The 12,533-nt window shown below is 36.9% G+C and overlaps 4 protein-coding genes across 8 annotated transcripts; all 4 read right to left on the bottom strand.

The window, feature by feature from the left end:
• Positions 1-77: 77 nt before the first annotated feature.
• LOC118644550 lies at positions 78-1,330 on the bottom strand. 2 transcript variants are annotated; one of them, XM_036283276.1, is made up of 2 exons: positions 732-1,330; positions 78-415 (listed from the first exon to the last, which is right to left on the bottom strand). In XM_036283276.1, exons 1-2 carry the CDS (start codon positions 957-959, stop codon positions 266-268), a joined length of 378 nt encoding a protein of 125 aa, XP_036139169.1. In that variant the 5' UTR covers positions 960-1,330; the 3' UTR covers positions 78-265. The 2 variants fall into 2 exon arrangements, with proteins under 2 accessions (XP_036139169.1, XP_036139202.1); XM_036283309.1 differs by having other exon boundaries at positions 613-870.
• A 218-nt stretch (positions 1,331-1,548) lies between these two features.
• Positions 1,549-5,523, bottom strand: LOC105829538 (golgin subfamily A member 7). Of its 3 annotated transcripts, none has more exons than XM_012668475.3 (4): positions 5,295-5,523; positions 4,545-4,604; positions 4,198-4,362; positions 1,549-4,096 (listed from the first exon to the last, which is right to left on the bottom strand). In XM_012668475.3, the coding sequence occupies exons 1-4, from the start codon at positions 5,301-5,303 to the stop codon at positions 3,806-3,808; spliced, it is 525 nt and encodes a 174-aa protein (XP_012523929.1). In that variant the 5' UTR covers positions 5,304-5,523; the 3' UTR covers positions 1,549-3,805. The 3 variants fall into 3 exon arrangements, with proteins under 3 accessions (XP_012523929.1, XP_036149955.1, XP_028047930.1); XM_036294062.1 differs by lacking the exon at positions 5,295-5,523 and adding an exon at positions 5,034-5,288; XM_028192129.2 differs by lacking the exon at positions 4,545-4,604 and having other exon boundaries at positions 5,295-5,520.
• A 1,927-nt stretch (positions 5,524-7,450) lies between these two features.
• On the bottom strand, positions 7,451-9,867 carry LOC105833816 (odorant receptor 67a). Of its 2 annotated transcripts, XM_028189841.2 has the most exons (4): positions 8,983-9,867; positions 8,424-8,560; positions 7,915-8,047; positions 7,451-7,824 (listed from the first exon to the last, which is right to left on the bottom strand). In XM_028189841.2, the coding sequence occupies exons 1-4, from the start codon at positions 9,025-9,027 to the stop codon at positions 7,768-7,770; spliced, it is 372 nt and encodes a 123-aa protein (XP_028045642.1). In that variant the 5' UTR covers positions 9,028-9,867; the 3' UTR covers positions 7,451-7,767. The 2 variants fall into 2 exon arrangements, with proteins under 2 accessions (XP_028045642.1, XP_028045641.1); XM_028189840.2 differs by having other exon boundaries at positions 7,451-8,047.
• A 100-nt stretch (positions 9,868-9,967) lies between these two features.
• Positions 9,968-12,528, bottom strand: LOC118646612. Its single transcript, XM_036289889.1, has 4 exons — positions 11,143-12,528; positions 10,745-10,864; positions 10,504-10,621; positions 9,968-10,233 (listed from the first exon to the last, which is right to left on the bottom strand). The coding sequence occupies exons 1-4, from the start codon at positions 11,284-11,286 to the stop codon at positions 9,968-9,970; spliced, it is 648 nt and encodes a 215-aa protein (XP_036145782.1). The 5' UTR covers positions 11,287-12,528.
• Between the last annotated feature and the right edge of the window lie 5 nt (positions 12,529-12,533).

The raw sequence follows: 12,533 nt of genomic DNA, 5'->3' as shown, positions 1-12,533 counted from the left end.
GCGAGCAAGTGAGTTGAAGCCGAAACTGCGATGGATTCTCCAGGAAGCAGCGGAAGCAGATCCCAATGCTGAAATCACAATGTTAATGATAATAATGGCGCTTAACGTGTTAACGAAAAATCTTCGAAATTTGCGATGATTTTTCGTGCACAAGATTCAATGTTTAAATCGTAAGAAAACACAGGATAATCTGAATACGACGATACTGAGTACGGCTGTAATTAAAAATCATATTTAATTTTTAAAGTATACTTCCCGTTCAAACTTAAAACCAGGATGTAATACACGCACATACCTGGTAACGATCACACAGCAGTTGCACCTTCGTCGCTGCAACTGCATCCTCGGCGAGCAAATGAGTTGAAGCCGAAACTGCGATGGATTCTCCAGGAAACAGCAGAAGCAGATTCCAATGCTGAAATCACAATGTTAACGATAAGAATGGCGCTTAACGTGTTGATAAAAAATTTTCGAAATTTGCGATGATTTTTTGTGCGCAAGATTCAATGTTTAAATCGTAACAAAACGCAGGATAATCTGAATACGACGACACTGAGTACGGCTGGAATGTCAAATTATCGCGTAAATTAATCAGGCTAATTGTGTACGCACATGAGACGATGATCGTACATCGATTGCGTTCTCGCTCGTGAAAAAGTGTCGCGGAGGACATCGATTGATTGAATCTAGCAACGAGATCGAAATCCCGATCGTGCATCTGCGACGGATACCTGTGCGAGATGTACATCCCGATAATTAGCGCACGAGATTCGGTTTCGGACGAGCACCGTGAGACGCGACTGACGGGATGATTCGAACACTTTGACTTCAACATGGCGCGTCTCGCGGTTAACTGCGCGCGATTCAAACGCTGTCGACGCATGTGTCGTTGCGATTCTCGAAACGGTCGACGCGGATATCTTCACAGTAGTCAGATCTGTCCGTTCTTTATCTCCCATTTATATTTTGCGTATATTTATAAATAGAAAACATTTGTTTACGAAGTGCAATTGAGCCAAACGTTGCCTCCATTCAATATAAAAGTAAAATTGTTTCGGATCGCGAATTCAATCGAGGAGCGATATGTATCGCGAGTCTTGAAATTTTCGAGATGGCTCATTGTGTTTTTCGCTCCAACCGTCTCATTTGCTGAGGGCGCCAGCGTACGGCGACAGATTTTGCGTTAAAATTTCTACGAAAACAATTCTTTCAATAGCTTAATTAAACACTCCCTCTTATTCGATTTATTATTGCTTCAATTAAAAAAAAAAAAGAAAAAATTATTAAACGCACTTTGATCGATTAAAATAAATTTCAATTTATAACTTATATAATTCGTAAGTTATATAATATATAATTTTATAACTAAATAAGTTATATAATATATATCGTGTTACATAATTTATTAAGTTATAAAATACTATAATCATTTTTGCTTTTTTTACCTGTAGTATTAAAAAAAAATTCGGGCACTCGAAATAAAACGAGGAAAGGAGAGGGAAGCGTTATCCAGATAGGAAATCGAGGGCGGATCACCAACGCGGGACGTTATATTTACGCCGTTTTTATTATTAAAACAATGAGAAATTACACTCGTACGATGGTGTCCTTTACAGTTACGGATCATCAATCCAATATTGGTCCTACTAAATTAAATTAAGTATAACAAATGATTCCCTCTTTTTCATTTCGCCTCCTTCCGTCTCCTTATATTTCGTGTGTGTTTGTGTGTGTGTCGACGATTATAATCAGGTATATATACATTATATGCAAACATGCGCGATCGCACATGCAGTCCAGAGCCCTATGCGATACCGTGATATTGCGACGTCCGAAAGAATTGGTTGACGAGAAACTCCCCCGTAATTCCCCCAGGAGACTTCCTTCCTGCGGCTTCCCGTTTGTTCACGGTTCTCCTTTCACCATATTTTTTTCGCTATCTCTTTTTTTCGCTCAATCTCGGAGATTTCCCTTCGTCGTCTCCCTTCGACAGGATCTCCGATCCGTAGATCCCCTCCGAGCGCTCGTATTACGCGCTTATTAGGAAATCGTATGTCGAGGCAGTGACACGCTTATTTGGCAAGATCCTTTCAGCAAACAACATCGCATTACAACGTCGGTCAGGCTCCGCAGGCATTGTGATCAAGAACGTAAGAGAAAGAGAGATCGTTAGCCGTTGTGCTCGATGCAAAGCGTCGACAAAGCGCGTGTAAATCGAGACTTTCAAAGAAAGAGAAACCTCGAAAAGCCCGAATTCCGACGTTGTGAATACAAGACACGCGAGATCTTCGACGCCGTTATCGAGCCTCGGTCTCAGCGCGAGACTCACGTTATGTTGAAAATCGAGCTAATCGATAGTAAATTGATTCGACGTTCGTCCCGATCGAAGCGGTTGTAAGAGACCGTCTTTCTGGCGTTTGGTCTTGCGCGTTATAATTACTTTAGGCTCCCAAAGCGCGAAGAAAAGTAATGATAGACATGGTGTTGCGTCGTTGTATCGTTTGAGATCATTATTATTTACAACTAATTAACGGGAACGGAATATGGAAAAGTGCGTCCGGTTTCAACTGAGAGAGCGGACTAAAGCGTACGAGATTTCGCGCCGCATCGCAAACGGCCGCTTCGCCTTGATCACAATGCCAATCAATTTGTAAACGTAACTTACTTTTTATATATCACCGTTTTTTTTACACAATTTTGCTTTTCTTTTTTTCTTTTTAGCCAATCCACGGGTTTCTTTCACGGCGCAATGAGTGTTTATGTCAGTAATTTCCAATCGAATCTACCGTCTTCTATCGCTGTCGAGAAGCGTCCACACGTGCGACAAACTGAATATCATCCTGTCCAATTAGTACATACGTATGCGAAAAGATTTTACGCTTTTGCGCGTTATTACACAAATGCAATGGAAGATACATCTCGGAAGATGAAAAATCGTTTTCCATCATCGTCAAGAACGAGAATTCCCTTCTCGTACCTCGGCGAAATCTGAATAAAACATGCGCTACAGACGCTAATCGATCGAATGCCATTTCCTCGCTAAGTAATTCACGCAGACACGCATCTCATTCACGTCTCATTAATTAAATGCAGGTGATACGATAAAGTCATAAATGAACAGTAAAAAAATATCTATAGACCCCGTCGTATACATGACAAATCAATCAACGTGGTGGCTCGCGGTCAAACTAAACTTGCATCGTTCAGCAACGTGCACGAACACGCGAAGTGTCATGCTTTCATAACCACATCCTGATTCGCCACATACACTTCATATACTTTCGTATGTTATATGTTACGTGTACGCATATAGAAAATTGAACTTATAGAAGTGCCCACGGCTTCGTTATCACGCATCCACGCGCTCCAATGCACACCCTCGCTCGAGAACATGCAACCGCCACTTTAGGATCGAGACATCACGAATGCGAAGGAACGAGACTCTCTTGTCGCAATTAGGTTGACCTTACAGAAGCTTGCATACGTGCATTATCAAAAATCGACCCGACGACAAGAGAACCTCGGTTCTTCTTCGTACGCGTGTTCGGCAAGATTAGATCGTGCAAGGTGCACCTGAGCAATTTGCGACGGCCACGAGATATCGTTGACGGACAAAATTTGCCTTCGAGCCTCGTAGAACTTCTGCACCTTGCGAAAATGCGATTCAAACCAACCGATATGCCCCATAATTGTGCCGACAAGCACTCACGAGCGCGTGCATGTCCGTAATTCTGGCGAGGTAATGTCCAGAGTGCTGCTGCGTGGAGGGTCACATGAAGAACTCCCTGGATCGGCTAATGTGCAGTCACGATGCAGGTCTGTCAAGTACCGAGATCTCTATTAGCCTGAGCCCGCGCGTCGTTGGGTCTGTCAGCAGGAGGCCGCGCGGCTTGTATACCCGATCGTTTTGCTCGCTGACAAACTGGGCGACCTTACGCAGACACTTCTCATAGTGCGTCTCGGTACATATGCTTATTAAATAACCTGTGAGACAGTATAGGCAGCTCTCGCAGTACGTAGAACAGGTGGCATGCTCCGCCTCAGCAAAGTAGTTGTTCAATTGATTGATAGTGTACTCAAACAATTGTCTGTCCAACTGTAAATCAAAAAAATATTATTTTACCATAAATACTTTCCAATCTGATTTTTCTAAAGCCTTGTAATAGATTATTGCAAACTTTTAATCATGATACTCACTCTACTTTCCAGTTCCGAGGGAAACCGTGTTTGGAACTTGACTATAGTACCTTCGCTGTAGTCACGCTGTATAAAAACCTTCTGACAGTTCTGAGGAGGCCCTCCACCCGCCTGCCCTCGTCCCGCGGACATATCTTCCAGCGGTGTGAGGGCAGTATGATTGCCCTAAAATAATACAACATTGCTATTTTTATTACATTAAGTTTGTATTCTTTGTAATACCAGTATGTAATCTAATTTAATCTTTCCTGGATATGGCAATACAAAAAGTTTTTGTTAACAAATATTTATTACACAGAATATAACGATGGTAACATTAATATCAAAATTCTTGTACAATAACGTACTTTTCTCTCGTAAATAATCTCTTCAGGCAGTACGCATAATGTTTTCTTCGAGCTCGAGCTCTATAAAATAAAATGTAACATAACATAATCATTTTTAAATATTTAAGAGAAATTCTACTGCGATTTCGTTCGCTTCTATTCGCGAACATTTGAACGTACACTCGATAAATTTCTCACGCTAGTTAACATCAACCCAATAAAACATCGAAACATCACAAAATTATCGTTGATATCTAAAGCAATTGTACTTGGCATTATCGTCAACCTACAGTAGATTGACATACTTTTCATTATTGATGCCTTTAAGTTTAATTTCTCGACAAACTCTCTGAACTCTGTCACGCACAAAATCGCGCACAAAAAAAAAAACGAAACTGGAACGACGAAGTTCCACTCCGCGATCTGTCCCGCGAAACTTTTCGTACCCTTTCGTTTCGAATGCTCCTTGCAGCTGGAGATAACCATAAAACCGCACCCAGGAGCTCTCACCTCGGAAACAGCCAGGACAGGCAGTCGCATCTTCGCTGTGTTCACAGCCACAATTACTCCTCGTTCGAGACAGCTTCAGTAGGGGGCTGATTTTTGAGGGACAGATCGCGAGAGGGGTGGCCGAGCACACAAAACGCCTTTCGCAATTCGAGGAGATGACAGCCAGAGAAGGAGAGAAACGCTTTCGAGAACGAGTAAACGAGCGAAAGAGATGGAGCCCGAAAAAGAGAGAGAGAGAATGCGCACGAACGGTGGACTCACCAGTGGCATTTTGAGCTTCGTCTTGCTGGTTGGTTACCGTACGCTGCCGACGAAACCCGAGCTCCGACCCTTGCCGTGTCGCGCTTGCGAGCGCCGTGCCTACCCGGACGCGGATCGGCGGAGCGACGTGAACCTGGAGAATCGGCCGAGGGACCGCTGTCGACTGTGCACGCACAACGGACCCACGACTCCACGACTCGCAGCCGCCATTACGAATGCGCGCGCATGTCGCCATGCTCCGACATGCTCCTACCTGAGAGCGGTCATCGCGAAAAAGGTGTTTTTATCCATCAGCGCCTCTATGTGCACATAATGTGCACATTAAACTATGTAATCAAATATCTATGAATCCCGTAGGTAATGTGCATGACTTTTTGGGTCTCTTCTATGCTATGTCCACGTTTATTTGATTCTGTTTCATGCTATACCCATAAATTTTACAATTATATGCATTCATATTTTAAATCTGTTTTATGCAAATGTGCATAATCGTGTTCTATAAATGTGTAATACCACATATACGTAATACAAATTCAAATTGATTTGATAAAAATTCGCTCACCGATTGCTGTCGCTGCTCCTGCTGCTGATGCTGCTGCTCCTGCTACATTCCTTTTCCGGAATATCGAGTCGCTCCATGGATGCCATTTTCTGCTGACATCATCCTGCTATTCTCGAACATTAATAACGATCGCCCGATACTTTATTCGGCACTCCCGATATTACCGATAATGTATCACACACGAGTAAAACGTAAACCGCGCGCGAGAATTTCACTTGGCGCGACCGTTACATTTGAAAAAATACGTGAAAAGGACGGCTCGTCTGTTAGCGCGACGGCATTCTCAAAACCACTCAACACCGTACCTGCGCACAAATGAATACGCGAGCACGCACGGAGTCGACAGAACGTCCGACCGGCGCTGGAGTGGCGTACGTGACTGCTGGCAGGCAGACTCGGCGGTACTCGGCGCTAGTCGGCGCCACTCGCCGCGCCTGCGCCGCTGCCGCCATATGTTGCTCCGTTGCTCCGCGCTCCAGTCCAGTAGTCCAGTCACGTACGCCACTCCAGCCGGTCGGACGCTCTGTCGACTCCATGCGTATCCGTGCGTGCCTCTGCGTGTCTCGCGTGTTGAGAATCGAATTGTGCGGTGTTGTTGTTAAGTATTCGCCTTCGGTTTAAAGTGAGGTGTTCGCGTGCACGTTCAAGCAAAGTGTTTGCTCGAAAAGGGTACGTTCGGTATATCGCGAGTGCCAATGAAAACGACGCGATGACCGCTCACAGGTTGAGGTGAATAGAAGCATGTCGGGGCATGTAACGCGAACAAGACCTCAGATGTTCCCTCGGTTGTACGGTATGGTGTAGCACGCGGTTGTAAATACTGTGACTGTGACCGCGGTCAGTCTTGTGCTGTGATTCCGAGATTTCCGAGCCCGAGTACACTCACTCACACATCGCGTTCCGTCAGTCTGTCTCAAATCCATGACGTTCGTCAACCGTTCCGCGCTCGGTGTGAAGTGTGAACCGTCGTGCGTTCGGCTACGACGTGACCTACATAACCTACGTTCGGCCGACTTGGCCGATTGGATAACTGCGCGCACTGTTTGACCGACTCGGTACTGTTCGACTCGTACGTAGATCACGTAGGTCGCAATAGAGCGCGCGATGGCTCACGGATAAACCGAGCGTCATGTTGCGTGTTTACGTGAGTGTCCTCGGAATTCGAAATTACATTATTACGGTACGGGACTGTGGCTCGCTCGCCCGCGACGTTCGTTTGCTGCTGTTTTTCGACACGCGTTTCTATTCTTTTTCGCAGTTCAACGTGAAGTGCGGCGCACGTTCCAGTTCCAAGTCGTGTACGAGGAAGATCGGGAAAATATCGAAAGTACTGAACACAATAGAACAGCTTTCGTTCCATGATCCATTTCTCTTTGCGCTTCTTGCTCACTTTCTGCTCGTAACAGCAAATTTCGCCTTCAACGGATAAAGAGAGAATAAGAAAAATCACAAGATTTCGCGAAAAGGAATCGGTGAGTTTATCATGATTTTTGGTTTACGAGAAATAAGGGAATGTCTCTTTAGATCACCTATACTGACGACTTTTCCCTCAATGAATATATCAACAGCGATAACACAAAGAAACGCCGAAGTATCACTTTCTCTAAACTGTTTATTTTGCATAGATTAACATACTATAGCATTCCGTTCAATTAACGTATGCAAAGGTTTTATATAATTATACTACGTAGTTTATTGAAGGTACTCTTGCTCGAAATAAAACAGTATTTTACATAACAGTATTTTACAAAAAAGAAGAAAATGCAGCAGAAAAGTGTCAAATAGAAAGAAACATAAAAACAATCAATTTGATAAAACTATATTACGAATAACATTGTAAGTCTGTATTTTATAATTTAGTGATGATAGAATCAAATGAATAGACTGACGAAATATTAATAGAATACTCAGTTATGAGTTCTGGAGTGACAAAAACGCCGTAAAGTAAGACATGCCCGTTCGTACTACCTTTAATTGAATAAAAGGTATACATTTTTTTCCATACACATACATAACGGCTGTTATAAAGCTATAAATGTGCAGCTTTGTGGTACTTACTGTTGCGTAGGTCGCTATGGATAATGGAACCAAATTACCTGCTTTTAATCCGCAAGGTATATTAGATCTATAAAGCACTATCATTAATAGGCATTTTAATCTAGGCGAGAACTTGTACCATTCTGCCGCGTATCTGAAAATAAGTATAATAATTAACTTTAATTGATTTCTTTTTCAAAGTGAATTATGTATGTCTAAAATAAATATGAATTATTGCAAATCTCAAGGAATCATAAAGGCAACAATGAAGAAAAACTACGAGAGCACTTGTTACAAAATAGTCTTGCGAAAATTATAGTATTTGTCAAATTAATATGAATTTCTATATATTTATTACACGCACAACTTCTAAATTACATTTTATAAAAAGCATCAAAAATATCAAATGCTAATGGAAGTAAATTTATAATTAAGAAATGTTATCTAGGACATACATTTAGGTTGTTAGCATAAACTAATTCCAAGGAAAACTTTAAATCCAAAATTATATTAAAGTATAAAATAATTACGCTCGGTAAAATATATTTTGACTTTCGTCCATTATTCTTTGACCAGAGTAACATACAACCATTAGACACACTAATGAACCCGTTAGAATAAATACAGATCTTGTCACCTCGCTCAGTTGATTTATTACATGGACAATCTATAATATAATTTGGAAATTAATTGACAGTTCAGAAAATAATTATATTTTTATTTGAGAAGAAAAACACTAATTTTTGGGCAATACTAAAATTGCATCAATAATATTTGAACAATTAGTTTTTATGTTTTTCTTTAATTGCATTAGAAAAATTAAGATTAAAAAATTAAGGTTGATTAAAAATACATCTCTATTGGATAAATTAGATATTATTTTTCAAGTTTGAATTTGTTTTGTTTAATCGTCAAATCATTAAATTAAATAGAGATTTAACAGAAGATTACTTAAATTAATAAAAATATGAAAATCCTATTTGATTAATAAAAATATGAAATAGTTTGGTTTTATTATTTTACAAACTTTATTATGTTGTGTAATTATACACTTATATCTTATCTATTAAAAAAACATATAATACTTACACGAACTCCAATTAAACTCATACAACCTATATTTAATAATAACATAATTAATGCAAATCCTTTGTATGATGAGTCTAACGTATCGACAAATCTGTGAAGTTAAAATAATATTAATAAGTTAATTTCTGATTAAAAAAAACAAATTTAACATTTTATGAGTTATTTACTCTATAGCAAGCTGATATTTCTTTAAACATACTACATATTTTTGGTATATTTCTTTTTCACTTGACGAATTAAGAACCATGCCGTATTTACGTGTATTTATTTCGATGTTATTTATTTTTGGAATTATGTTTTCAACTTGTGTGCTGTGAAATGCGAGTTTTATGTTATTTCACAAGAACCCAAAAAGCATATACTATATGTACTGTATGTGCTATGTTTGCCGTATAATATCTATATAATTAGTTTTGTAGTAATTGCAATAATGATAATAATAATTGCCTAATTGTCATGTAATATACAAACTTGGAATTATTATCACATTTGTGCGATATATTGTATTAGAGATGCACAAATAATTTAAACTGAATCGATTTAAATCAGATAATATCTGATTTAATTCGGATTCGAATCTGAATTATTCGTAAATTTCAAATCTAAAAGGTATAAATATAAATATAAAAGATTTATGTATAAATCATATCTATATACTTATATATTGATAATCTTTAAAAAATCGCTAATTTTTCGCTAAAACAAAGCAACTATTATTAAAGTATTACACAAGAGATGTTGTTTTATTGGTATGTTAAAATATATTTATTTTATTTTAAATATAAAATATATTTAGTTATATTTATATTAATATTGAAATACATGTATATCAAAAGAACTTTACATCATATAATCAATAATACACTTTTTACATAGAAGTTTTTTTTTTTTAGGTAAAAATTTATCGATTGAGATTCGAATAAAGAAGTGAAATGTGATTGAATTCAGTATCAAACAACCTTGATTGGCACTCCTCATAGTATATTTACCCGACAGCAACAAATAAACTGCAAGCATGAAGAGTGCATGCGATATGCATTGTGTCAGTACTCATTACGATATTTGTACCCGCCATAATTCCTGCGGTAATGTAACAAGTAAGTGGTAGAAAATATTTATCTTTATCCACCTTGAAATCAATTACAAGTGCGAAGAATCGCGGACGTGACTCGTTTAGAGGCATTACAATATCTAAAAGCGGCGGGGTTAACGGTATTGTTATAAATATCACCGTCATGATACACATTAACACTGTAACATTGAGAGTATAAATTGCATTGTTTTTTTTAACTAATATTAAAATTTATAAAATATCTTATCATTACTTTCAAATTTTTTATCAAAGTTATTTTTAGCGAAAATTAAATATCTATGTTTCATATTAATTTTATCTGTACCGCCGTGTATCTTTGATTTATTAGATTATATTGTCTAATTGTGTAACATAATATTATATTATATTACTGTATTAACATGGAATAATAATTTGCTAAGAAAGATAGTAGTAATTATTATACTTACTGCAGTAATATTTCGTAAATTTTTGTGATAACTTAGAGTAGTCTTTCAAAATTTGAATTTCCACATCGTTTGTGAATATATCCCAATGCTCGTCAATAGCTTTATATAAGTGTCTGTACTGATTACAAGAAAACAAATATAGAAAAAATTTAACATGTAACATTGAAATATTTGAAATATTTTCCCCGAAATGAACACAATTTAAAAAATAAAATAATGCAATTTAATTCCAAGAATGTACCTTGTCATGGTTCCAAAACTCGTTCACTTGCCTCGCAATGAAAGAAGTTGAGACGACAAGTTGATAACAACCTTCAAAAATCATTTCCGCATTGTCCCAATGATCGTATAACATTAATATCTGTACGTAATATTTATTATCATCCGTATAATACGTTACGAATGGAAATATATAAAATTATTACGCGATTAATATATTATAAGTTATTATGCATTCCTGTTTTTTTATCCTGGTTTTTTATCAATTATTAATTATTACATCAAATACATTATATGCATTTGCATATGTGATTATTATATATGTGTTGTATAATACAAAATAATATAGTAACGAAACACTTATAAATACTATATAGTCGGACGTATTGTTTGGAACGAAAATGCGTCGATGTGCAATACCTCGAACGGACAAAAACTTATTTGGAGTAGAAAGAAAACAGTCCGCAACAAATTTCTCACAAGATTACTTTGAAATGGCCATAAACCTATGATCGACAACAATATCCGGTTAATGTTGTATTCTCTCAGAAAATTCGATAGCATTTTTACTCGTTAGTTCTCCCTCGGAAGACCATAACGTGCGACACATGATATCGATTCTTTGGCAAGTACAGATGTACGGAGCAAAAAATAATTGGTTACCAGGAATCGTCTATGTCAGTCGATTATTTTACCAATGTATGTGTTCGTGTGTGTAAGATAGTGTCGAACTATCAATTTGTCCATTTCCGAGATATTATTTATTCAATGTTATCCAAATGACATGAGTTATAATGATACAGCGTGATAATAGCTGTAGAATAACACTGCAGCACGTATAGAGTACAATAGAGCCTGATCTAACTGGAGGATAACAATACTAATAAGAGTGTGTGTTGCTTTTAAATGATTTTAAGTATTTTCAAGTCAAAGATATTCTTGAAATAAAAAAATAGCGCAATAAAGAAAAATATCTGTTTAGTAGATAATTAAGTAAGAAAACCATTCAAAGTTTATATTCATGGCTTTTTCTATATAAATTTAAAAACAAATTCTTAAAAAAACAAGAATAAAATTTACAAGATTTTTTTGCATTTTCTTTAAACGATAATAAGTATATCATTAATAATATTATTTTAAATTTTTTATTGTACACATTTATGTGTTTTAAAATCGTTTCAATTTATATTACTTTTTTTTATTTTTCTCATAATGCGATTTTAAACATAAAATCAAGATACAGCATAAATAGCACACCTATCGATAAGATATATTATAAATAAAATAATAAAGAGATTTATTTATTGAATTAGTTAATTAAATTTAACTTGATCTTTATATATTGGCGCTACAAATTGCGTCTTGAGGAGTAGTATAAAGTATTTGTATAAATTAGTAAAAAACGTTTTGTATATTGAGGGAAAGAGAGAGAGAGAAAAGTGAAAGGCTTTTATGAATTCTTACACAGAAAAAAGTAATTGATATAATATAATGTGGGCTGCCAACTACAGATATACTCAATACAATATTTGTTGAATTGATTTGTTGAACACATTTTGTTGTGAATTATTTACTTTTTTTCTCCGTGTATATAATACATTAACGTGTAAATATTTCGCACATATGTGAAAGAAAAGGAAAAGGAAAATATAGCATTACTGTCTACTATATCGATTTTGCAACTCATTTTTTTAGATTATTTTGCTTATTTTATAAACAACTTAATTATTGTATAATTTAAAACAATTTTATAGAACTATATGAATTAATAAAAGGCATTTTCTAATTTGTATTTATGTTACTATAATTTT

The sequence above is a fragment of the Monomorium pharaonis genome, chromosome 1 (genome assembly GCF_013373865.1).
Source record: "Monomorium pharaonis isolate MP-MQ-018 chromosome 1, ASM1337386v2, whole genome shotgun sequence".
Lineage (NCBI taxonomy): Eukaryota > Metazoa > Arthropoda > Insecta > Hymenoptera > Formicidae > Monomorium > Monomorium pharaonis.
Note: the sequence above shows the minus strand (reverse complement) of the source record. Positions and strands in the feature narration are given on the sequence as shown.